At 36.0% G+C, this 24,677-nt stretch overlaps 1 protein-coding gene across 1 annotated transcript in view; it reads right to left on the bottom strand.

Annotated features, from left to right (window-relative positions):
- The window catches only part of LOC135216347 (protein-L-histidine N-pros-methyltransferase-like), a 70,754-nt gene extending 61,232 nt beyond the window's left edge, over positions 1-9,522 (bottom strand). The window contains exon 1 of the mRNA XM_064251576.1: positions 9,145-9,522. Within this exon, the coding sequence (XP_064107646.1) occupies positions 9,145-9,503 (359 nt within the window). The 5' untranslated portion in view covers positions 9,504-9,522. The remainder of the gene's footprint in view (positions 1-9,144) is intronic.
- Between the last annotated feature and the right edge of the window lie 15,155 nt (positions 9,523-24,677).

Raw genomic sequence — 24,677 nt, 5'->3', positions numbered from 1 at the left:
AGAGAGAGAGAGAGAGAGAGAGAGAGAGAGAGAGAGAGAGGTAAAATCACAAGTACGTTTATATGCAAAATGCCATCAAGCAAAAATGTAAAAGGGAATGATCAAGTATAGCTTGTAGATATCTTTATTAGACTCATACACAACGGAAGATATTTACAACGTACGGGGTGAGACGCATTAAGAGAATTCAGCAAAATATTAGAAACTTTTACAAAGGGAATAGGAAGAATGCCACCCGGCATTCTGGCCCACCTTCATGATCATTCCTACGTTAAAAACTTTCCCCAGTGTACTAATCTCTTCATACTTATTTTACACAGGCGTTGGCCATTTATGCACCCATGCTCTTTGGTTCGAATTTTTCCAAGGTAAATATATATATATTATATATATATATATCTATATATATATATATATATATTATATATATTTATATATATATTAACATATATATTGATATATATACAATATAGTTATATTATATCATACGTATATATTAACTATATAATATATATATATATATATATATTTATATATATATATATATATATATAATAAACAAAAATACTAATTATAATTATAATATATTTTATATTAAGTATACTATATACTTAATATATATAATCTAACATAAATATATCATATATATATAATAGTATATATATGGATATACATATATATTATAGTATATTATACACATACATATAGCATAATATGTATATATACTATATAAAAACATTTATATATATATATATATATATAATATATTATATAGATACATACACATACAATTATATATAATATACACAAATATTATCTATGCTTGTGTTTTCATTATAACCTTGGGATGACATTGCTAGTATCATGTCTTCCACGTATTACTATTCACCACGGTCGAAAAATTTCCAAGGTAATTATTTCTAGCTTTTGTCAATAGGGGTAAATTGATATAACAGAAAGTGCCTTCAGTATTCAGAATCGCTCGGGAATTTAACCCGTGATCTCCCATTGGAAAGGCGAGCGTCTTCAGCACACCGAGGTGCAAGTGCTCATGCACCCATCAATCTCTCTTTTTTTTCTCTGTGAGGTGAAAGATACGACAAGTCGGGAAAAGAAAAATTAAAGGTGGCTGATGTATACACTTTCTTGTCTCTATAGTCAATATTCATCCAGCTCTTCTGGCGACTGGGCCTACACAAGAGTTTTAAGTAACAAAAGTGGAAATCCGAGAATATGGGGGCCAAAAAGCATCGAAGTCAGTGCGTGGATAGAAATTCATAAAAACTGAATGTGAGTGGCTTTTATGAAGCTACAGATGTATTAGTGTCATGTACCTCGAAATATAATATGTAAATATTCCTTCATTTTTGGAGTTAAGGGGGGCGACAAGCAGGCGAATGCTTCCTAGGCTCCCCTAGGATCTCTCTTAATCACACACACACACACATAATATATATATATATATATATATATATATATATATATATATATATATGTGTGTGTGTGTGTGTGTGTGTGTATACATATATATTTATATATATATATATATATATATATATATATATATATATATATTCCACTGAGACAACTATATGCCCAGTGGTAAATGACCTATTGGAATGATGGATGGAGATAAGTGCGGTAGTTTGGTGCTCTTGCATCTTAGCGCTGCCTTCGACACAGTTGCAAATGATTTACTCTTAGATGATTTCCAATCCATTGGAGTTGTGGATGATGCACTTGAGCTTTTGAAGATAGGTCATATTGCGAACAGATAGGAAATGCTGTGTCATCGTATGAACCTTTGACTAGAGGAATTCCTCAGGGAAATATGCTTGGCCCTGTCCTGTTCTGTATCTATACAATTAGTTTGCCTAATATGCTACATAATCTTGGAGTAGAATATAAGTTATATTTGAGGGACCTATTACAGTTTATACAACTAATAAATCGACCTGGTACAAGACTAGTTACAGATGGTTTAAAGTTGGTAGAGCCGCGTTTTTCCCTCACTAGTCTGCGGCTCCAGAGCCTTTCAATATGCAGCTCCTAGATTATACAGCAAGGTTCCTCTTGAACTGAGGCAGATTGAGGATTTGAGGTCTTTCAAAAAGAAACTTAAAACCTTTTTTGTTTTACCGATGTTATGTTATGGAAGATGATACGGTGAATGTGGAATTTGCAGTGTGATTAAATACTTTACACGAATAAACAGTTATTCTGATAATGGTCCTGCGAGAGCTATTGAAGTCGTGCGGGACCTGGATAAGCCTCTAACAAGTAACATCTAAGCAAAAATGCCTCTATCGTAGAAAGCTCGATTTTATATTACTTTTAAAAGCGAAAGAAGACGTTTAGAGCGCACATGTGAATTATTTCTAAATTCGCCAGCAATTTGGAAGCAATTAGCTTCTCTGTACCATCGTGTACCAAAGTTCGTTCCCTCAGCCATCCAGAGTTAACACGAATCAGCTGACTATGAAACATCGAAACAGTTGAACAAGTAACTAATGGAGGACCCAACAGATGACGCACAGTAATGGTGTGTCCACACGGTCGAACAATGTCCGACGGACAACCATTGTTACCAATTAACAATTGTATGCCGGTCTTTGCCTTGTGAGCAGAGTAAAAACAGTGGTTTACAACCTCATCTGGTACCACTATTTGTTGCCAGATCAACGTCCATCGTTTCAACGCTTATGACGTCACCCTGCTTCGCCAATGATATGGTAACATTGTTTGTCCGTCGGACATTGTTCGACCGTGTGGGGCATATGAGAACGGTAAGGAGGAGTGGGTAGTAGGTATTTTTCTTGGGCATAGAGCAGTCTCCATAATCTAATATCGTTAAGAAAATTATCGTAAAGTTTTTGGCTGACGATACTGGGTTTCAGTGTAGAAGGTGCAGTTAGGCTGAGCCAACACGATCGAACTTTGTTCGATGTAACTTCAGAAGCGGAGGAACAACGGGGACGCAGCCTAAGAAAATATCCGAAATAAATATGAGAATACAAGTGCTTAGGAAGTCAGTATTCATGAATTAGTATTTTATATAGATTATCGTAGCGTATCAACAGATATGACTGTCCACAAGATCGATACAAAACATTTCAGCAACAGTGTTTACGGTGGTGTTCTATAATCTGCAAGTCATATATATATATATATATATATATATATATATATATATATATATATATATATATATATATATATATATATATATCATTTATTAATTATAACAGCAAATTAGCAAAATTTTCAGGATATACACATCTAATATCTAGCGGTCGTGTTCACACAAATAACTAACCATTCAAAATTTCATTCACCAAAGGTTTCTTGAAGAACAAATAGCATGGATATCATTGTTCAGCAGAATCCATATACCTCAATAAAGCATTATTAAGGTCGGGAAATAAGTATGCGCAACCCTCTTACACAAAGGAAAAAAGGCCATGTAGTTGTTTAAGGCTCTAAAAGTTTTAATGTTTATAATTGCTGGCTAGTCAATGGTTAAGCAATATTAACACTGATCAACATCCATTCACCTGCCACTAGTATGCAATGTTCACAGTTGAAAGGACTGTATAATGGTAAAGAAGTCTGTAAATATGACGTTACGTTTCCTGCTGTCGATGACAGGACTGTTGCTTTACAGCTTTTTCAGGCTATCAAGTGGCTTAAGTCGGTAGCAGTCGATGGCAGGGCGCGGAAAAGAGTAAGACACTGGCATTTGTTCGTGTCCAAGTCACCTCCTATCAAAGGTATGGGTATGCGTCATCCTTATACTTTTGGTATAGACTGTTAATTTAAAAAGTGCTCACTCCGTAATATTGTTTGTGGATTAATAGTTTCCCTGACCATGGCATTCTACATTAACAGTAATCACAACTGAACAGGTGAAAGATTATTCGATTTACAGCGTATTTTGTTCCTGTAACCTCACACCGCCAACACAACAGCCAAACAATACATACTGAAAAAATCATTCGCTGGTTACGTCTACTAGACTACCACTTTGCCAGAAACACACACACACACACACACACACACTCTCTCTCTCTCTCTCTCTCTCTCTCTCTCTCTCTCCTGAATATGAATTTGTTACATTGGCGAAAGTATCTGAATCTTTCATTGTGTGTAAAAATTAGTTATAGCCATAATCTGTAAGTGTCTAAAAACTGGCATTAGGTTGTCATCACCCGTATCGCCCACCTTCACTATGGATGTTATCCCAATCACGCAATATAACTATATATAACAGATCTATGAGTGTTTACATATAGATATACTAGCAGCAGTTTGCGGTTGCTACCTCAATAACATAAGAACTGAAAATTGTGCCAATTTGCTGCTATAAATATTAGTTTTTCTTTTTTTAATAAGAGATGTCTTGCATATTATACACCACCGTAAACATTGTTGCTGAAATGTTTTTTTATCGATCTTGTGGACAGTCATGTCTGTTGATAAGATGCCATAATCTATAAGAAATACTAAGTCATGAATACGACTTCTTAAGCATTTTTATTCTCAGTTTTTTTTTTCATATTTCCTTAACTGCATCTTTTACACTCAAACTCAGTATTGTCTACAACAATTTACGATCACTTTCTTAATGATATTAGAAAATTGAGACTTTACTCTTTGCTCAAGAAAAGTACCTGCTTCCCACTCCTCCATCCTGTTCCCAGATGACCTTCCATTAGTTAATTGTTCAACTGCTTCGGTGTTTCATAGTCAGCGGATTCGTGTTCACTCTCTGGATGGCTAAGGGAACGGACTTCTTTGCACGCCAGTACTTGAAAGGACGAATATCCTACAGTAGCTACGAGACCTCGTCAAAACTAGCTTAAATCATGATTAAGAAAATCACAAAGAATATTCAGTGTTAAGCTATACAAAAGCTTTACCCTTAGGGTAAAGTTTTTGTAAAGGACTTCATGGTCACTTCCATTTTATCTATGAAGTCTTATAATCAAATTTTACTACAGACTGGTAACACTGCCTTATACATTCATACTCAGTTCAACTAATAAACCGGAAAAATTCTATCTAAGTACATTTAATTTACATCACCCTTCATAATAAAAAAAACTCCTTTCTCAATTAGAAAACACATTAAACTTTGATTATTTCGCACGAAACCAAGCAAACATATTAAAAGTGTGATATGATTTCTCTTAACACTAACAGACAAAATTTGCAATGGCCACCAAAAAATACACGAATTTTACTCTGTTATGATCTACGCTTACGCATGCTAAGCGATAAAAAAATACTTCAGAAAAAAAAACATGATAAACCAAAGACAAATATCACACAAAAGCGTTATTCTCCAGTAATCAACAAAAGTCTAAATAGAAATTCCTAGACCACAGAAAAATATTATTCTAATTAGTTTTAATCTTACGCGCAGAATACCATTAATTTGGCAAATATTCTTATAGAAGTCAATCAATTTACTTTACGACTAATATTCCCATTACCGTCCTTCGACACTGGAAAACAGTCCCACGTTCAGTTATTCAAAATTTTTCCAAATACATTATGCATTTCATCTCATAAGGAGGAAAATAATAGCAGAGATGAAAGAGCACACTTTATCAATTCTCATGGACAATCATTTCAACGGTATGACTCATATGGTCATGTCTGAACAATAAGTAACGCTAACGACAGCAGAAGGCCAACCTTCATCAGGTTCTTCATCTGTGACAAATTTTCCCGGAGTGTATGTACACAGTAGAAGTCAAATTTCCTATTTTGTTATCAAGTGAATCCTTTATATTTATTTATGATAATGTATATATCCGAAATTGCAGTTAACTTTAGGAGATCAATCTGTTATACCTGAAGAGCTAACTATTACATTTGTTTTCGTGTTTCGATGAGAAAACTTAGACGGAAAAACAGACCTGCTCTGGTTCGGTTACTCAATGAAAACGTCAACAAAGTGAGAGTGATCTATCGGCAATACTGAAAAAAAACTGTCCTAAACACTCAAAAATAAGTAGACTCGAGAAACAAGGAAAGGGCGCGGCCAAAGGTCAAAATGATGAAGGGCTGATCAAACTGAGCATTACGTTTACAGATAACGCACAGCATTATAGGAAAGAAGATCAGGACGAGTATCTTGCAATCACTAGTAATCAAGGAAGACTGAGTTATTTATCTTTAAATAAGTAGGTATCGTAAAAGAAACAAAAAGGCCTATAAATATCCATAGAATAGAAAAAGCTATGAACCTTTGACTTATGATTCAGGTCCAGTTATGGTTACGTTCTCCACCCGTGCCAGGGTCTGGAGTGCGAAGGACAAGACACGTTCAGAGTTTGACCATTTAAGACTTTCTCTCCTATTTAAAAAGCCATTCACAGATATTAAGGCATTTGTTTCGTCTCCTTCAATATGCAAGATACTTCTTCAAGCAGAAACACAAGAATGCAATATATCAATACGAAAGATACAAGAAATCAGAAGGAAAGAAAAACCAGCCTCCAAAAGGATGAAAAGAGGAGCAAGAAGAAGACAGCAGAATCATTGAGTTCTTCCAAAACAAAAACTAAGCGGCTTTCTCTTAAGCGCATCTCTAAATCCTTTAGGACCTCGTAACCGCATCTTCAACTCACCTGAGGCGGCTTAAGCGGCCTTTAACTCCACCGGAAACTCGTAAATCCTATCGTGAAACCCAACCGCAACACTTTAACTCCATCAAAAGCTTCTAATGTGCCCTTAAAGTGTATCGCAACTCCCTTCCCCCCTCACTCTCATCCCCAACTCACTCCATAAAACTCCCCCACCCCAATTCATCCCTTTAAAAACCTGCCACATACCCAACCGATCCCTACCTTCCTATCCCAGCCATCTATCTCGAATCCTCTCTAACCCGCACCTATCCCCTTCCATTCTGATATATCATCGGTGTCGAATGTGCTGCGTTTGTGCGTCGTCTTGGTTTCACCTTTCGAGAACTTGGAACATCAGGAATAAGTCGCTCTCTCCCTTATCTGTGCAACAATGGAAACTGGTTCCAGGATACCGTGGCTTTCTAATGTAATAAAAGATCGTACAGCAAAATAAATTATGTTCCTGTGCCTACATTACTGTTAATCATATGCATTCATCTTCATCATAATTACTCGACCATTTTACTGCTATGGTCTCTATTCGCGGTAAGTTTTCTCTCCACGCTTGTGGCATTTCTGCCGATTCCAAATAAATATGCACAGCCATTCAAATCATAATATCCTTGACCTGGTCAAAGCATCAACAACTTAAATTATGGGCAATGAAATCAACTGCAATCATGCAAACAGACCGTGCCAGGGAATCCTTACTTCTGAAGCCATACAATAAGATAATGTACTTGTTAATAACACTGAGATACGAAAACTCGAGAGAACTTAGAAAATTACAATCACTTGTTTTCCACAAACGCATGAGAGAGAGAGAGAGAGAGAGAGAGAGAGAGAGAGAGAGAGGAGAGAGAGAGAGAGATTCTTATGAATGATTTAACTCACATGGGGTGACGCTTACCTTTTCCATTCCATTCCGTTTTGATGGTATATTTTTTGAGGAAACAAAGAACACGAGTATATTTTTCGTCGCCTTCTCTTTCTAGCTGCTACTCACATCGATCGACTTGCAACTAACTACCCAATTCAGAGCTAAAGTTAACAGAGGAATACAGAATTTAAGAAACACCCTCAGTCGTCCCTCCTCAAGTTGTTCGAGAAAGAAAGAGGGAGCGAGAATCATTCTATGGTTATCTGTGAAGTCGTCTTTCGCAGTATTTTTAACCATGATATATTTATAGCAATAGGTTTCTCAAGAGTCGTTATCGTTAATCATAACTTACAGACATGCATACATATATGCATACGAACGCAAATGTACAAAGGTATTACAAACTAAAGGATCAATAAACCAATGAAAAATGGAAGTCTGATTTAAACAAACCCCAACTGTATTATTTCATCACAATAACTACACCAGAGTGTGGAATATGCTGAAGATAAGAGCAAGTTGTTTAGTCTGCAGAAAATCATACAAATTACAAGGAATTTACTAAACCATCAATTTAATTATTCGAAATTTAAGTCACTCCATGCTACTGATGAATTACACAAATGTCCTCTCATTCAATCAATCGGTGACATCAAAGGTTTCATTGTAACTCGAGTTCTGCTGCAATCAGTAAGCAGAGGATATTTTTTTCTTTTCATACAGGACGTTCACTTCAGTTTCAACACTGCTTTCATCGGAGTTTACGACCAGCATATTAGGGACCTTTCCCTCCCTGCTTACGAGAATTTTCTGAGCACTGACAGATTTTGTTTTCTCTATTTGTTATAGGCCCCGAGGATATTCGAAGTGATGACTACTAGTATCCGGAATCCACAATACTACCAGTAAGGCTAGGGTGGGTCATTGCATTACAGTGGCCTTAAATAACGTAATAGGAACCAAAGGAGCCTTCGCTTGAATCAAGGATATTATTTTTTTGTCAATGTTATCAACATCATATAATTATTCGCTGAATTGTCTCTATATCATTACAATCAACTAATCCATCTTTTGATCAGCTTTCACAGTGCCCAAACAATTACTCTCCTGGACTTTACGCATATAATGGGCGGCCAAAACAAGTCAACGTAATACATACCGCTAAACTGCTCAATTCAGAATTCTAGATAACAGTAACAAATGTATAAAAACGACTGAATTTTATTATTACTACCCTAAAATGGTTCTTTTACAAGATAAACTATAAATAAAAACTTCGTGACTTCCTGATAAAAGTACTTTTAAAATTGAATCCTACCAGGATTACCACGTAGACGGTAATGTCACAGAAGTCGATAAGAAATCAGTACAACGATTCCACGGAGAAGATTTACAGACAGGTTCCGTTTTGTGAATGAAATGAGTTATAAACAGAGAACCCAAGAGGTAAAAACAACGCGATAAAGTTATCGAAGAAATCGGGCTATAGGTAGAGGAAATACATTTCTAAAGAAAATCAGAGAGGGAAAATCCCAGTTAACAGGTGTTTGCAGAAAATATGGATTACGCTCTTGAGATGCCCTTAGTGGAAATCAACAAAGAATTGAAAAAGATCGACTCGAAACCTACCTGTAGCCAAGGTCTCGGAGACGTCTTCTCATTACGGGCGAAGCTTCCGTCACATCCACGTACATGGCACCGCTGGCTAGTACCTGAGTCACGTGACCATCTCCAGCTCCTAAATCGAGGAGTCTCTCCCCCACCCAATACGACGGGGCCTGGGAGCTTATCCTCTCTCTTTCGTCAGGGTCAAGTGGTTTGCCCTCTTCAAAGGGCACTTCATTTTCCCGGTAGTAAGTCCCCGCGCCCTTCATTCCATCCAGCTCGTCGTTTGTTTTCTCATTCTTCCATCTCGCTCCTACGTCAGATTCCTCGTCCTCTTTAGCAACGAGTAATTGTTTTGCCTGATTCTGGGACCAAACGAACATCCGTCCACGATTTAGGAGTCTGCGAAAAAAAAGAAAGCTTATGTGAGGACGAGTTCTTTATATATACAAATAAATAATTGATTGACATCAGCAGCAACAAACGATAGTGTGTGTGTGTGTGTGTGTGTGTGCCAGCGAGCGTCACATGCTTCAGTCTTATTTAATTTCTTTTGCATTATAGTTTCACGTAATAATAATAATAATAATAATAATAATAAATAATAATAATAATAATAATAATAATAATTATCTTTATTACAACCCCGCATAACATTACAGAAAATGCTGAGAGAAAGCAGTGTCAAAGGACAGCAATCTTATAGTTGCCAATTCTCTACAATGAATGACAAAATATGCTAAGACGCATGGAGGGTGAAAAATATACTTTATAATATAAACAAGTACACACGCAATAGAGTATAATCGATGAATCTCTCGAGTTACAAGTCCGTTATATATTGAGACCAGTTAACTTACAGGATTACATCACTGAAATGACAATGGTTACTTATCAACAATAATTACGGTTTGTGAATCGACATTCAATTATCGTTTTACGAAACTTAACTTTCTGACGAGACAAGGATAATTAACGTAGTAAAATCAGCGCTTGTTACCACGAGTACCAAACGTGCTCAAGGAGCTGCTTGAAAAGACTTTTCAATGAATTAGATACTAGACGAGGCCATGATACGTACAAAGTTTTCTAAAAGCTAAATAACGTCAATCTGATCAAGCACTCTTTTCCTTCCTAAAGACTGATGACAACCGGAAAGTAACCCATTAAATGAAAACAGGAGGTAAACTCCGTTTCATTTCTGCTAAGAGGACCAAACTTGACTTAGTGGCTTTCTTCTAAGCGTGCAGTTTCTCTTGCTCTCTCAGCCTGTAGTCAAATCTCTCGCTTTTTCTTACCAACATCTGAACCCGACATACGGGAGGAGCTTCACTGGCAGCAAAACGCATTTTAACATTAAGCCATATTCCCTAGCACTGGATGACTCTCAAAGTACATTCAAATTCTGTTCAACTTCTGTATTACTGGTCACTCCAGAGCTAACAGCGAACTGCTTACAAGTGTCTGCTTATTAGAAATAGCGGAGGCTATAGTTACAAGATAACGAACTCGCTTTGTCATACTTAACTATATAAGTTCAGAAACAACACCAAAAATTCCTGCATGTGACTAAGCGGTATTCTTATGCAGGCCCCTGCATAAAATTGTATGATTCTAGATCCAATAAACATGATAAGATTTGAAGAAAGTCCAAAGTAATATTTTAGAGAACTTTGAAACTGTACACCTGCTCAAAATCTACTTTTTTACAAACGTGATAACCTTTGTACGGTACAAGAATGCTTTTATTTAGCAAGAATAGTATTTAATGTATGTAGGGATGTATGCATATAAAACATATTGTAATATTTCTTTCTCTCATATAACTTCACCTTAAATGTAACTATCCCTTACAGAGTACCGCGGTGAGACAACACCCAATCAGAAGACATACACCTCGAAAATCCATAAGCCACCTATTCCCAGAGATTGGAATCAGATGAAAAACGTCCTCCATTCTTTTGAGTTCGAGTGGAAGAAGACAATTTTCACTTGCAAATACTCGTTATGGTTTAAAATATGCAGAAGCACAAAACGCAAAAACATTAAGAAAATATCTATACTTTGCATATCATAGTTTTGCATAATTAATGATCCAACTGATCAATTGTTATGTAAATGCAAAAATACGAAAAATAGATAAAATGTAAGAGGAATGTGAAAGTATTCTCCAGGCAGCATCGGTCAGAGGGCGTCTTTGGGTACTCTTAGGCAAGCATCAGAGAAAGAGATAACGATAAATATGAAAATCAATCACTGGTTTATCGGCAACCTCGCCGCCCAAAGACTGAAGAGTGCTGCCACCTATTGGCAGCCAGCTAAACCAAACTTCTGTTTTCTCTTTGGAGTCCAAATTCTTTCATTTTGGAGCCCCTCACATAACACAGGAAACTGTCAAATTAATACGGAATTAATAAGAAGCAACCTGGAAAACCAGTTAAAAACTATATATATATATATCAGAAACATTCTAAGCGGGATACGAAGAAATGTATTATGCAATTGAATTTAAAATTCCAGGACATCAAAATGCACGAAGGAGATCACAAAGCCTGCAAGGTCCCTTACCCTCCGGCACCAGCCCTGTATCATTCCTTTACTCCTCCCTATCGCTCCTCCCTTCCCTCCACCCCCTCCCACGGAATACCCTCCATCCCATGCAACCATCCTCTTGCCACTCCAGCACAGCGTTCCCTCTTATTGTCCATTACTCTACCATTGTGATTTATCCATAGTCTTTTACTCTCTCTATCTCCTCTCATTCTACTTGCGTTTCCATGCAGACACGTTGGATGTAGGGTATCTATGCGGGTGTGTGTGTTTATAGTATATATACATATATACAAATAAATATATATATATATATATATATATATATATATATATATATATGTATGTATATATATATGTATGTATGCATATTTACACACACACACACACACTATTATAAATATATCTATGTATATTATGTATATGTGTGTGTTGGGGGAGGAGAAGGAGATAGGATGAGAGGAAGAGAGAGAGAGAGCGCAGTGCAACATAAGCAAGTATGATGGAAACCGTACTGCTACTAAGTTATTGAAAATTCATGTTATGATACAGATATAATTTCCAAAATGTTTTGCTGTATCCAAGCATTTTCAGTTTAAACTTTAGAGTTTGAATAATTATATACATAAAGAATTGACATTAATTATATGTAATATAATAATAATATATCCTATATGCATATTTGTCGTGTTATGGTTAAAAAATGTTACCTGTATGCTTCAGAATATCTCATTACTAAAATGATCAGAGTTATAACAAGAGGTTAAATTTTATATATATATATATATATATATATATATATATATATACATACATATGTATATATATATATATATATATATATATATATATATATATATATATATATATTATCGCTTAATAAAAATCCCCTCGGTTAAACATATATGAAAATATATTAATTTCGAGGTAGAGAGAATTAGATATTAAAGGACATTTGTAGTTCGATATTTGTATATGAATCACGATAATGTGATATGACTGATATATATATATATATATATATATATATATATATATATATATATATATATATATATATATATATATATATATATGATTTAACCTCTTGTTATGACGCCGGTAATTTTAGTTATGAGATATTCTGAAGCACACAGGTAACATTTTTCAACTATAACACAACAAATTTGCGTATGGGATACATTATTATTATAACGTTTACATAAACGTAATATAAATGTTTTATGTATATAATTATTCACGCTCTAATATTTAAACTGAAAATGCTTGGATACAACAAAACATTTCGGAAAAAGTATCTGTAACATAACATGAATTTTCAATAAGTTATTAGCAGTACGGTTTCCATCATACTTGTTTACGTTACGCGCGTTTTCTTTCTTTCTCTCTCGACACACAAATCACCAAATCGTTGCGATAAAGTCTATGGCAAACTCTATCCACATTCAAGTACAACATCTTATTATTTATCAAAGTAAAAAAGTTAAGTATATCTTAATTTTACTAGACCACTGAGCTGATGAACAGCTCTCCTAGGGCTGGCCCTAAGGATTAGATATTTTCACGTGGCTACGGACCAATTGGTTGCTTAGCAACGGGACCTACATCTTATTGTGGGATCCGAACCACATCGAGTAATGAATTTCTATCACCAGAAAAAAATGGTATTATTAATAGTAACAAGCTCGTAAAGGAAATTAATGAAACACATGACATTTAGGTCTTTCATGAAATCAGTTATATTATTAAAACAATCGCTTCCTATGAAACTCAGAGAGAGAGAGAGAGAGAGGAGAGACTTTTAAATGTGCCTATTTAAATCAACACTGAAATGGTCCAAGTCGATCAGAAACCGAAGTCTACAGCGAACAAACTCTCAAATATATTCACTTGGATCCTGGCATGTTAAACAGGGGTGCTGAGTAACCGTACAAAGCCAATAAAATCAATACCTCGCGCCTACAGACAATCGGAAGACATGATAATTTGTAAAGGAAAGGGAGGAGGGCCAGTTTCACTGCATTTAGGCCTAAGGTGAGTAAAAAGAATATGAGGAGGAAAATCAAACCAGAGACTGGCGAGATTGCTTGTGGAATATTCAGCTGCCAATATTTCATTCACACTGCCTCTTTTAAGGAACTGGTTTCGGGAAAGTCGGAATAGACGAAGATAATTTTGACAGAATCTTATGAATGAAAGCAACGAATAGTTGCTTCATGTAGCCAGACAAGAGGAAACGATCAAGTTTCTTAGTAAAATGTTTTGCTATTTAAGACCAGAGTTACGGCTGAACAAATATAAAAGCACTGAAATAAGGAAAATAATAAAAACAGCACTGAAGAAGTAAGACTGAACAGCGTGCCATAATGCCCTTGTTAAAAAGACAGGGCGAAAAGAGGCGTAATGGGGAAAAGTTGTATAATTCACAGGTTATGGGAACAGAAGCGCCAGAAAAACAGGATATGCAAATGTGCATACAGGATCAGGGGTGAATTGTGTGCCGTGAGTCGGCCTTGACTTCTGTGTTCACATAAGCATACACAAACGCACGCACACATTACATAATATATATATATATACGTGTGTGTGTGTCTGTGTGTGTGTAGTAGGCTATCCAAGAAAATCATTTGGCTCTTAAACTAAGAAGTAAGCTATTCCTCAAATCTTTTGCGCATGGTCATCCTCAGGCGACTACACTCGTTATTCTTACACGTGTCTATCTCCTTATTCACGAACCATGATTATATATATATATGACTGGTAAAATGTTCTGTTATAACAGAATTCCATCTAATAAAAGGAACCCATAGAAACAACAAAATATAGAGAGAAAAATACTATATTTCAGAGACTGCTGTCTCTCTCTTCAGGTATACCCGAAGAGATAGACAGCAGTCTCTGAAATATAGTGCTTTTCTCTCTATATTTTGGTGTTTTTATGGGCTCCTTTTATTATATATATATATATATATATATATATATATATACATATACATACATACATATATATCTAATACATATATACACACACACACACACACACATATATATTATATATATATATATATATATATATATATATATATATATATATATATATAATCTGTGATTTGTACAAGGGCGCAAAACAAAGTTAAGAAGGTGCGATATACGTGAGTGTTTTCACGACGATTGTACACTGAAAACAGTACGTAAGCACACACGAAGAAATATAAATGGAATCAGTTAACGGATATAATCCGTTTAGAGCACAACATACAACTCTCATGAAATAACCATCAAGTGTTTTATGCAATGAAAGTTTCGAATTTAGGAAAAATGAGTACAATTAGAAAAAAATGGAATGAGTGCAAAATCTCGACGAACATTAACATACGGTCAAAATGAACCAAGAATGGAACAAGAAGAACATCTATCACCACGAATGTGAAGAACAAAAGCAATAAATGGTTTCAAAAATCCGCTATGATCAAAAGAAACTTGGTAGATACTTGCTGGGGACCCTTCTACACACAAGATCTCTTCTCCAAAGAACAACGAACAAAGCAACAAGACGCTATTGTACAAAAAGAATTGAACTAATACAGAGAACTTGAAAAAAAAAATAAAAACGATACAAACATTCATGCGATAAAGACAGTGACGTGCCATCGGAAAGGACGACGAAGAAAAGGAACGATAATAAAAAGGAATAAAAGAAAAGACGAGGATGATGCGCTTCCCTCCTCTTCTCCCTTCACTTCGCTGCACCGCACTTCAACAAGAAAAATAATGAATGTGTAATGCCCTGATGAAAATACAAAAGGGCCTCTGATATGGAGATATTCGCACTCGATTGAGAGAGAGAGAGAGAGAGAGACGCATTATAAAGATTGTGAATCTTTTACCCCACAATGTATTAACAGCAATATCGTGAAAATGAGATTTTATTTAGAGCACGAGGAAAATAGAACGAAAACTATTGATTGAAATGAAATAAAAGTAAGTCAAAGGAATGGAAGATTGGAATAAAACAAAACGGTGTGTATCGTAGGTCTGGCAGGGAAGAGGAAAGAGCTGGTGGCAGTAACGTCTTGTCATCCCCACAACTAGAACACCGAAATAATAGGAGATGGTTTCATGCATGGGTGAGCTACAGGATGAAAACAACTACTGTGGAGTGCTAGCTACATTCCTTCATTTTTTTTTTTCGATAATTCATAGATATGTCTCATGTCATAAAATGTGCGATGTTTATGATTTTCTGGAAACCTGCATATCATTATATTATTGTGTACCCACTAACTTCATTTTTTTTTTCGATAATTCTCAAAATAGACCCAGTATCAGTCAAACAATTGTGCGATGTTTATGATTTTCTGGAAACCTGCATATCATTATATTATTGTGTACCCACTAACTCATTCGATTTAAACCCTCAGTATATTGCTTGATACACAACTGACAAAGAAACAAAAAGATTTTTTTAAAATTGTACCTATTTCTAACACATAAAAAATATTTAGGATTTAAAAAACGCAGAGCAACTCTCGCTAACGAACTATTTAAAATAAAAAGGCCATTCGTGTCATTTTTGTCTAAAACTGACCTCATGTCATGGAAAGTGTTTTTCTCGTTTATCAGAAAAGGCGGAACAAACGCAGCATCTACTGAGCAGGGTTTCAGTTTTCTGCCTCTTGGAAAACTTCATCATATTTGACTCATCATCACATCGTCTGCTCGGAGACGAGACGAGACATCAAAATCATCTCATAGGTCATCAGGACGTTCTCGGAGTTAATCTTGTATAACGAAGGGAATTTCATTTAACTTGAAAGGCTTTGGTGACGAAGTCATTCCCAGAAGAGTAGAGCGAAAAATTTCTGTCATATTCTTTGATCTGTGAATCTTCTACAAGAAAGCAAAACAGATGATTGAAATAGTACTAACTTCCGACGTCCTGGAATCAACTAAAAAGCAATTTTACAATAAAGAAATTAAATAATTAATGCATCTAATAAGAGTGCAAAAAGCTCTGATTTGTTTATACACACAAATATATACATATGTATGTACACGAATCAGAGCTTTTTACACTTTTATTTTGCACTCATATATATATATATATATATAGAGTATTTATATATATATATATATATAGTAGTTTAATATATATAGTAATATATTATATTATATACATATATATTATATATATATATATTATATATATATATATATATATATATATATATATATATTATTATATTACGCATACGTAAGTAATATATATCATTAGCACTCACTGTCAAGTAAATACGTCTAGAGTGACGTATTCTTATTCAAAACCGAGTTGCTTAACAAATACACCAGTCCGTTCAAACAGAAGCTGATCACATGACCCGCAATATATGAAATAAAGGAGCAGATACATTTTATCCATATAACATACTTATGTATTTCATATACTAATTGTAGTTCTTATTCAATGAATAACCAAATCAGGTACACACAGAGAATTACATTTCTTAAACTAAGCGCGCGCCCGTGTATGTATGTATGTATGTATGTATGTATGTATGTATATATATATATATATATATATATATGTATATATATTATATATATATGTATATACACAAGGAGTGTTATTCATGAAAAAAGTAACAGACCATCTAAACGCAAGTTCGTCTGAATGAAGATTAGAAACTTTCGTGTTAATGATTTTCGGAATGGCTGTAATTCTTCTGAGAATGGTATTAGTGTATCCTATTGCATTCCGGAAGTCCTAAAGATAAGTAAAACAGCAGGTTTTCTTTTCCTTAAACCGAACAGTCTTACGATTTCTGATTGATTCTAACCTTATGATTAACACTTCTTTTCAAGGATCAGTGGAAGCTAATTGTAGGTTTATTGTGAACAAAACAACATAGAAAATATTAGGAAAAATGTATCGTCTTATATAAAAAAAATTCAGGTCAGTAAACTATCTATCCCCCCTCTCTCTCTCCTACACAACTCATATATTGATGATACTGCAATTTTAGACATACTAACGATGTTTTACGATATTAAAACAAAACCGTAAAATGTAAATTGTGTGGATCTTGATTTCCTTTTAAACACAATCCACTTTAGATGTTGTCTCAAAAATGATTCTAGGCAAAAAGAGCTTGAGAGTCAGTGATAGAGAGGAGGGACCATAACTATGGAAACACCCAAGGAAAACAAATAAGGAAATGGGAAAGAAGAGGATAGTCAGCCATCAACAAGAGACATATACCAGACAGATAATTAGCTATGTATTGCAGATTGGACTCGAGCTGTTTGTGAGAAGTTTGGTTGATAGATCCTTATGCCAGAATTTGTCGACTGTCTTGGACGCAAGAAGGACAAAAATACTCTTTGAAGTCTGACAAGGAACATAAGGAAACATCATTTATAAAGTTATTATTTATGAAAAATTTTCAGTGGATCTTGCTTTGAGCAAACTATACTGGTAATCCACAAGTGATGGTTTTTAATCAAGGTCTTTTGATGATAATAGATTAAGCAAGCCTTATGCTGGCACGGGCTCTTGCTCTTCAGCAGCCCGTAATAAGGTCTTTTGGAGAGTAACAGCGCAGACATTTTGTAAAAGCTGCTTTGGCCCGTACTTCCTCCACGGAACTAGCTGAACCTCAAGTAATGGGTTACCAGTTCGAAAGATGAACGGGTCACTTTTTTTTTAAGGATAGTCTGTGCCAATACATAGTTCTAAGAAGAATGATGTGTTTGAGTATTTGTTAGGGACGTCTTGTGGTGCAAAATCAGAGAGGGCCAGCTCTGGATGATCTGTAACACTGGAATTAGGATAAAGGTAATAGCAGCAAAATGACAGTCGCAGAGCATCGTCTTAGCATCAGTTAACCAAAGAAGGTGATTCAATAAGGTGGAGGAGAGGAGTTTGACTTAAAATGTTGTTGACAGTGACAAGAAACTTTTGGAAGGGGAACAATGTCAAAATATTAGATGTCCCGACTGTCAGGGAAAACTCTCAATGATTTCTAGTAAATTTAAAAGATAACTAGCTGCAGAAGCAAAGACCTGGAATGTGCCTGCTCTCTCAACTCGATGCCTGACGACTCCTAATAGTAAAAAAAAAAAGGGTTAGTACGAGTTTCCACCGAGGAGACTATTGGTTCAATACTAATGTCATAACAAATCCAGCATAAGGCGTCACATGCTCAAGGACATAAGTATGAAGGCACAAATCTCCCCCAATATAAAAATGGGGAGAGTTTTTTTTTTTTATTTTTATTTTACCCCACAAGGAGATGTTTATATGAAGTGAATGGAAGTTTACCTCGCGTGAGTTAGTGGGGTTCCCTCTAAACTGACAGTGCGCTAGTTCAACTCATCAACTGAGAAATGCAATTTAAATCATTCAGGCGATACAGATCAATAGGAAAACGTTCAAATTCAGCGAATATAAGGTAATGAAGACTGAATACAGCATCTGAGCGTAACAAGGGCAAGAGAATTTTGCAAGTATACAACCACAAGAACTGGTCACAAGAATATTTATAAACCAAGCAGAGGGCAGCAACATTTTGCATTAGTTAAACTGAGCAAAAGTTGTGCATAAGCGTTTAGTAATTCATTTAATGGTAAGTCTTCAATTCATTCTGTCAAAAAATGGAGTGCTAACATTCTCGTCAGAATGAAAGATTCGAACATAAACCTGAAGGTATTGCTCGGAAGAGAAGAAAATGAGTAGGTTTACTTACACAGTATGAGACGAGACTGACCTACACCGAAAACGAGCACAATAAACTCAATTGATCCAAAAGTAGAAGATATATATATATATATATATATATATATATATATATATTATATAATATATATAGATATATATATATATCTATATATATATATATATATATATATATATATATATATATATATATATATATATATCTATATATATATAATTTTACACAGGGTAAGACAACAAACCTAAAGCCTGTTGATTATCACAATAAGGACTGAAAAAGATGTGATTTCTCAAGGGGAGTTATAAGGCCACTTCTTGTAGAGTGGAAAACTGTAAGCAGGTAAAAGACACGGGACCAACGGCTTTACGTGACTTCCGAACCACGTCGAGAGTGAACGTCTATCACCAGAAATACACATCTCTCACTCCTCAGTGGAATGGCCGAGAATCGAACCCGCGACCACCGAGGTGAGAAGCAAACACCAAACCAACCTCGCCACTGAGGTGCTACTTGTGTGTTGTGATGCACTGTCATTTGGCACCTTTCTACTGTGTTGAGATAATAGATGATAACACTCAGTGATGACTGATATTCGCTGGGATGTTGCAATAAAATCTTTACAACTCGACCAAAATATTAGCGTTACTGCATTCTGTGACTATTACTTGTACAAATATTTCACTTTCGGGGCAACTGCACTTCGTGGACTCACTTTATTGTAACTGGTCTGGATAACACATTTGCCACAATAACGGTTTGTAATGGAGATCAGACTCTATAGAACTTTGTGTGAATTGGTGTCCTAACACCTGCATTCTGGCTCCATTTTAGAAAGCCAAAGTTACAAAAAGGAAAAAAAAGTGTCCAATCATCTTCTAAGCATAACTGCAGCAAGATGTTAATGACAGCTGCGATCAAAAGTACCCAACAGGCAACTTGAGCTCGCATTAAGTTAAACGACCTAGATCAGAAATGAAAATTTTCAGTTCTCACCCAATAATCATGTAAATGGAGTCTTTTAAAACATCTATCCTCTAGCTATAAATAAATACACCAACCTGTAAAGTAAGGAAGCGTCTCAGCCAACACCACAACTAAAGAAGAGGGAAAAAGTGCTCTTGAGAATCTATGGCTATCGGGTACATTCATTTGAACAAAACGATACAGATTCTTAATAAGCGAGCTCTATATAATGTGGCTGAATGATCCTTCGTAGAATGTTCTCACGTGGAACCCCATCAGCTCAACCGAAAAAAAGCCAATATCAGTCTTATTAACAAACGGGAAAACATGGAAGGATTTGCTTATGGTATTAACTAAGAAAGAAGAGCTATAAGGTAGTGTAGGAAAGATGCTCCTCAGGCTCCCTGAATCATTATGCGAAGCCAACATGAGGACAAACACACACTTATCCGGCCTCCACTTTGGACGGATGCCGTAAAATAAGGGAGCAAGCGAGAGGCGAAACAAAACATACACATTTCCCAACGAAAAAATACCCGAATATAATCTTCATTTAGAGGGATACCGGGCTTGGGGCTGGGGTGGGGAGGGGCTCTTATCTGAGCCCCCCTTTCGTGTCCCTATCATCAAGCCCCCCTACCGAGGTAGAAGCGGCTATCTCCCGTTAGCTTCATATTTACGACGCCAAATTATGATTAAAGTGTCATGAAGAGGAGGCTGGTTGCGGCGTCTTCATCCGGGGCCTGAGCCCGTCGTTGTTCTTGAGGACGTCATTTCCTCTCTCGGGGTATTTACAGGAGAGGTGGGTAGTGGGTACCCGTGATGTGGTGGTAGGGGGGGGGGGGGGGGCGTGATGAAGCCTCCCTACCCTGCTCTCGTTTCGTCCACGGATTAAACCGACAGCCATATCTAATCAACTCCGTATTTTACGGCTCCTCATCGTGAATTGTGGGATAACTAGCGCTAGTTAGGTGCCGCTGAAGAGATGAGCAAAGGGAGAAGGGACGACCCTTGGGCATGGGAGAGGGGGCCGGGGAGATAGCGTTCTCGGAGAATATGTTGGTATGAGTAAGAGGGAACGAACGATGATCAACGACGAAGGAAGGCGAGATAAGAAAACATCTGTGGGTATGTGTGTGTGTGTGTGTGTGTCTCAAGGCGTAAAATCAAATGGAACTTACATATTCCAAAATACAACCAGGTGCTTTATTGAGCTTCATTGCCGTTCGGTGAAGACTCTTAATCTCTACTACAACTTCCTATGCATTGGTTTTTTCAAATGGGGTTGGCAGCGCCATGTCGATACAATCTGAGATTCGTATCAAAATTTTGGTTCGACTCGTCACACTGACGTTATATAGAAAATTCTGATGACTGATTATAACACTGCAGAGATATATAAAGAAGAATAAATCAATCCTAAAATAAATCAGAAACTGTTCGTACAACTTAAAACAGCTTCGGCGTTTTTGGTGGGAAGTCGGAGTATCACCTTTAAAGTTGAATAAAGCACATTCATTTACTAAATATCATCAAGCTATTGAAAATTAATTCATTCATAGGAGTGCACTGCTTTCGGAAGATTCAAATCAACAGAAATTTTAGATATAAACTATCTACAGAAATAACGACAACCTGACAGTAAGAAATGAAGAACTATCAAATTCCGTTAATAATCATGGCTAGAATAAATCTGATATACATAAATTGTACAGGCTTATTAACAAATTCAGTAATAAATAAAGCTGATTTTCTCATATAGAAGTCATCAATTACTTGCGACCTATTCAACCTCACAACAAGTATTTACCATACTCTAATTTGGAATGGATTGTTAAAGTGAGAGAGAGAGAGAAAGAGAGAGAGAGAGAGAGAGAGAGAGAGAGAGAGAGAGAGATCCATGCCAAAAAACGTGTAACAAACACATTCCACCGACCCAAACACACTTGCATATTCTCGGAAGGGATGAGCAATAATTTTACCTACTAGCGATAGAGTACTATGCGTTAAACGAGCACCCAAAAGTACGAAATTCCAGCAAATATTGACCTACACTCGCTCTTACAGTCACGGGGTCTGACAATCTTTTTGCTATGATATTCTGTTTTTTTGACAACATTTATCCGACGGTATTCTGTGGCCTGCTAGTAAGTAATGGCCACTGATATTTCGAATATTAAGGTCACCACCCTCTCTCCTTGCACTTCACGAGACCTTAACAGTCCAATGGTGAATTTTGTCTTCTCAGCGCTCTGAATCTGGACTCTTTCCTCCAGATATCCGTGACACCTAAACTTATTTTATGTAATGTACGCTGAGGAGAGGTGGACACTGATGAAACAAGAAATTTTCTTCCTCTCACTAACTTAAATGACTGAAAAACTTACTACAGATTATGCCAATAGTATAATCTTCCCTCACATAGTCAAATATGCTTTATGAATGTTTGCACTGAAGAGTGAACCTCATTGGTACTATTAAACTAAAAACGAATATATTATATAAATAAAAACAATGGAATATCTCATGTCAACACACGTGAGTTCTTCATTCACAAAATCAAGACACAAATATCGTTGAATAATCAATTCGCTATAACCTTTGGCACATGCAGCTTAGCTAAGGCGAGGTAATCGATAAATGCTTCTGCCCTAAACTATGTTATCAAAGTCGACTGTTTATCAAGGCATTTAAACCAAAGGCCCTGGTTCTTACCCTGGCTGGCTGATGCATTAGCCAATTGAAATTCTCAGCATTTAGCAGATTCCATTACATCAAATGGCTCGTGAGAGAAAAACAACCAAAGGTCAGTGCCACATTTAATCTTTAACTACAGAGTCATGGATAAGCCCTTGTCCAGAAGCCTTCCACAACATTGTCAGCTTCGTATATATACACAGAAAACTCATCAGTAGCGCATCAAACTACCTACATGTGATGTCTCTTTCACTTCTATCTTGCACAAACTCAAATTTCCTTCATAATAAAAGGCCTTACATCGCCTATTTCACGCTATCTATTTGGTGCTTTTCAGGTCTTTTTCCTTCTTTATCCTAACGGTTATGAATTATACTTTCGAATCGTCCTCCAATTTCTCCACTTGACAGAAATTTCAAGACATCCTGACTTTTAACTTCACTTTAACCAATCTTTTCACAACTTCATCATACCTTTACAACGTAACTCTTTCAGTTCTTCTGACACTACGTATGCTGTGCAAACAGTTCATCACTACTTCAACATTTTATCTCACATCTGCACTGAACATTCAAACTTCACTTCCATAAAGAAAGGTTGGCTCGACAATCCCTTCACACATTCCCTTTGTAAACTTTTTGGGTCTCTCCCCAGCCTTTGAATACAACATAATAATTTCCTTACCTTTCCTATTCTGTGACTATCATCTTCTCTCATCTTACCATTATCTGTTATAATACTCCACCGTCCAAACTGACACAGATTTCCAATAACTTCTACCTTTGCTCACAATATCCCCAACTTTCCCCTGTACCAGACACACTTTAAAACTCGTTCACAAGTTTCATTAGTTTCTCTTCACTATAGTGTCAGAGAACGAGTTTCATCAGTTTCTCTTCGCTAGATTGTCATCTACAAGAATAAATTATTGTGCAATCCATTCACGAGTCTTTATCTTGTCATCCCACAACTTTGCACCTGAGGCTAATATTTCGTCTCTGAATACAAAAACCATACTTGTTTCAGACCCATTTTTACATAATAACTATGGTTCGCTGCCATTATAACGACTTTTAATTGCTCTCGACAACAATCTTCTACACCATACACAATCAACACTCGACATCTTTCGATTCAGTCGTGGGACGTTTATGTCGGATACAGCATTTTCTCATTACTTCGAAACTGTTCTCAGAACTGTTTCCTTGTCTAAACACAAGTTGTATCTTCTTTTACCCATGCTTGTGTCATGACATAGTTCTTATTACGAAATCGTATCGCTGGTTCGAGGTAGAGCGAATTAGATATTAAAGGACATTTGTGGCTTAATGCAAGCGCATATATATATATATATAAAATTCATATAAATCAGAAGACCATAAGAAGTTGATGGAAGTATGCAAAAAACACGTGTAACTTTAAAAAGCAGAGATAATATTCAAGAAAACTTGAAATTTTTGCCATGACTCATCGTATGTTTTGGAGGAGGAAATGGGCAGGTTAACTAATCTTTAAATCGAAATATAAGCGCAAATATCTGCCTAGAATCATTATCAACTATAGTGATCTGCTCCAACCGGAAAGTATTTAAAAGGTTATAATAGGAATTTT

This window comes from Macrobrachium nipponense, chromosome 6 (assembly GCF_015104395.2).
Source record: "Macrobrachium nipponense isolate FS-2020 chromosome 6, ASM1510439v2, whole genome shotgun sequence".
In the NCBI taxonomy this organism is placed as follows: Eukaryota; Metazoa; Arthropoda; class Malacostraca; order Decapoda; family Palaemonidae; genus Macrobrachium; species Macrobrachium nipponense.
This window is presented reverse-complemented; position numbering and strand designations above follow the sequence as displayed.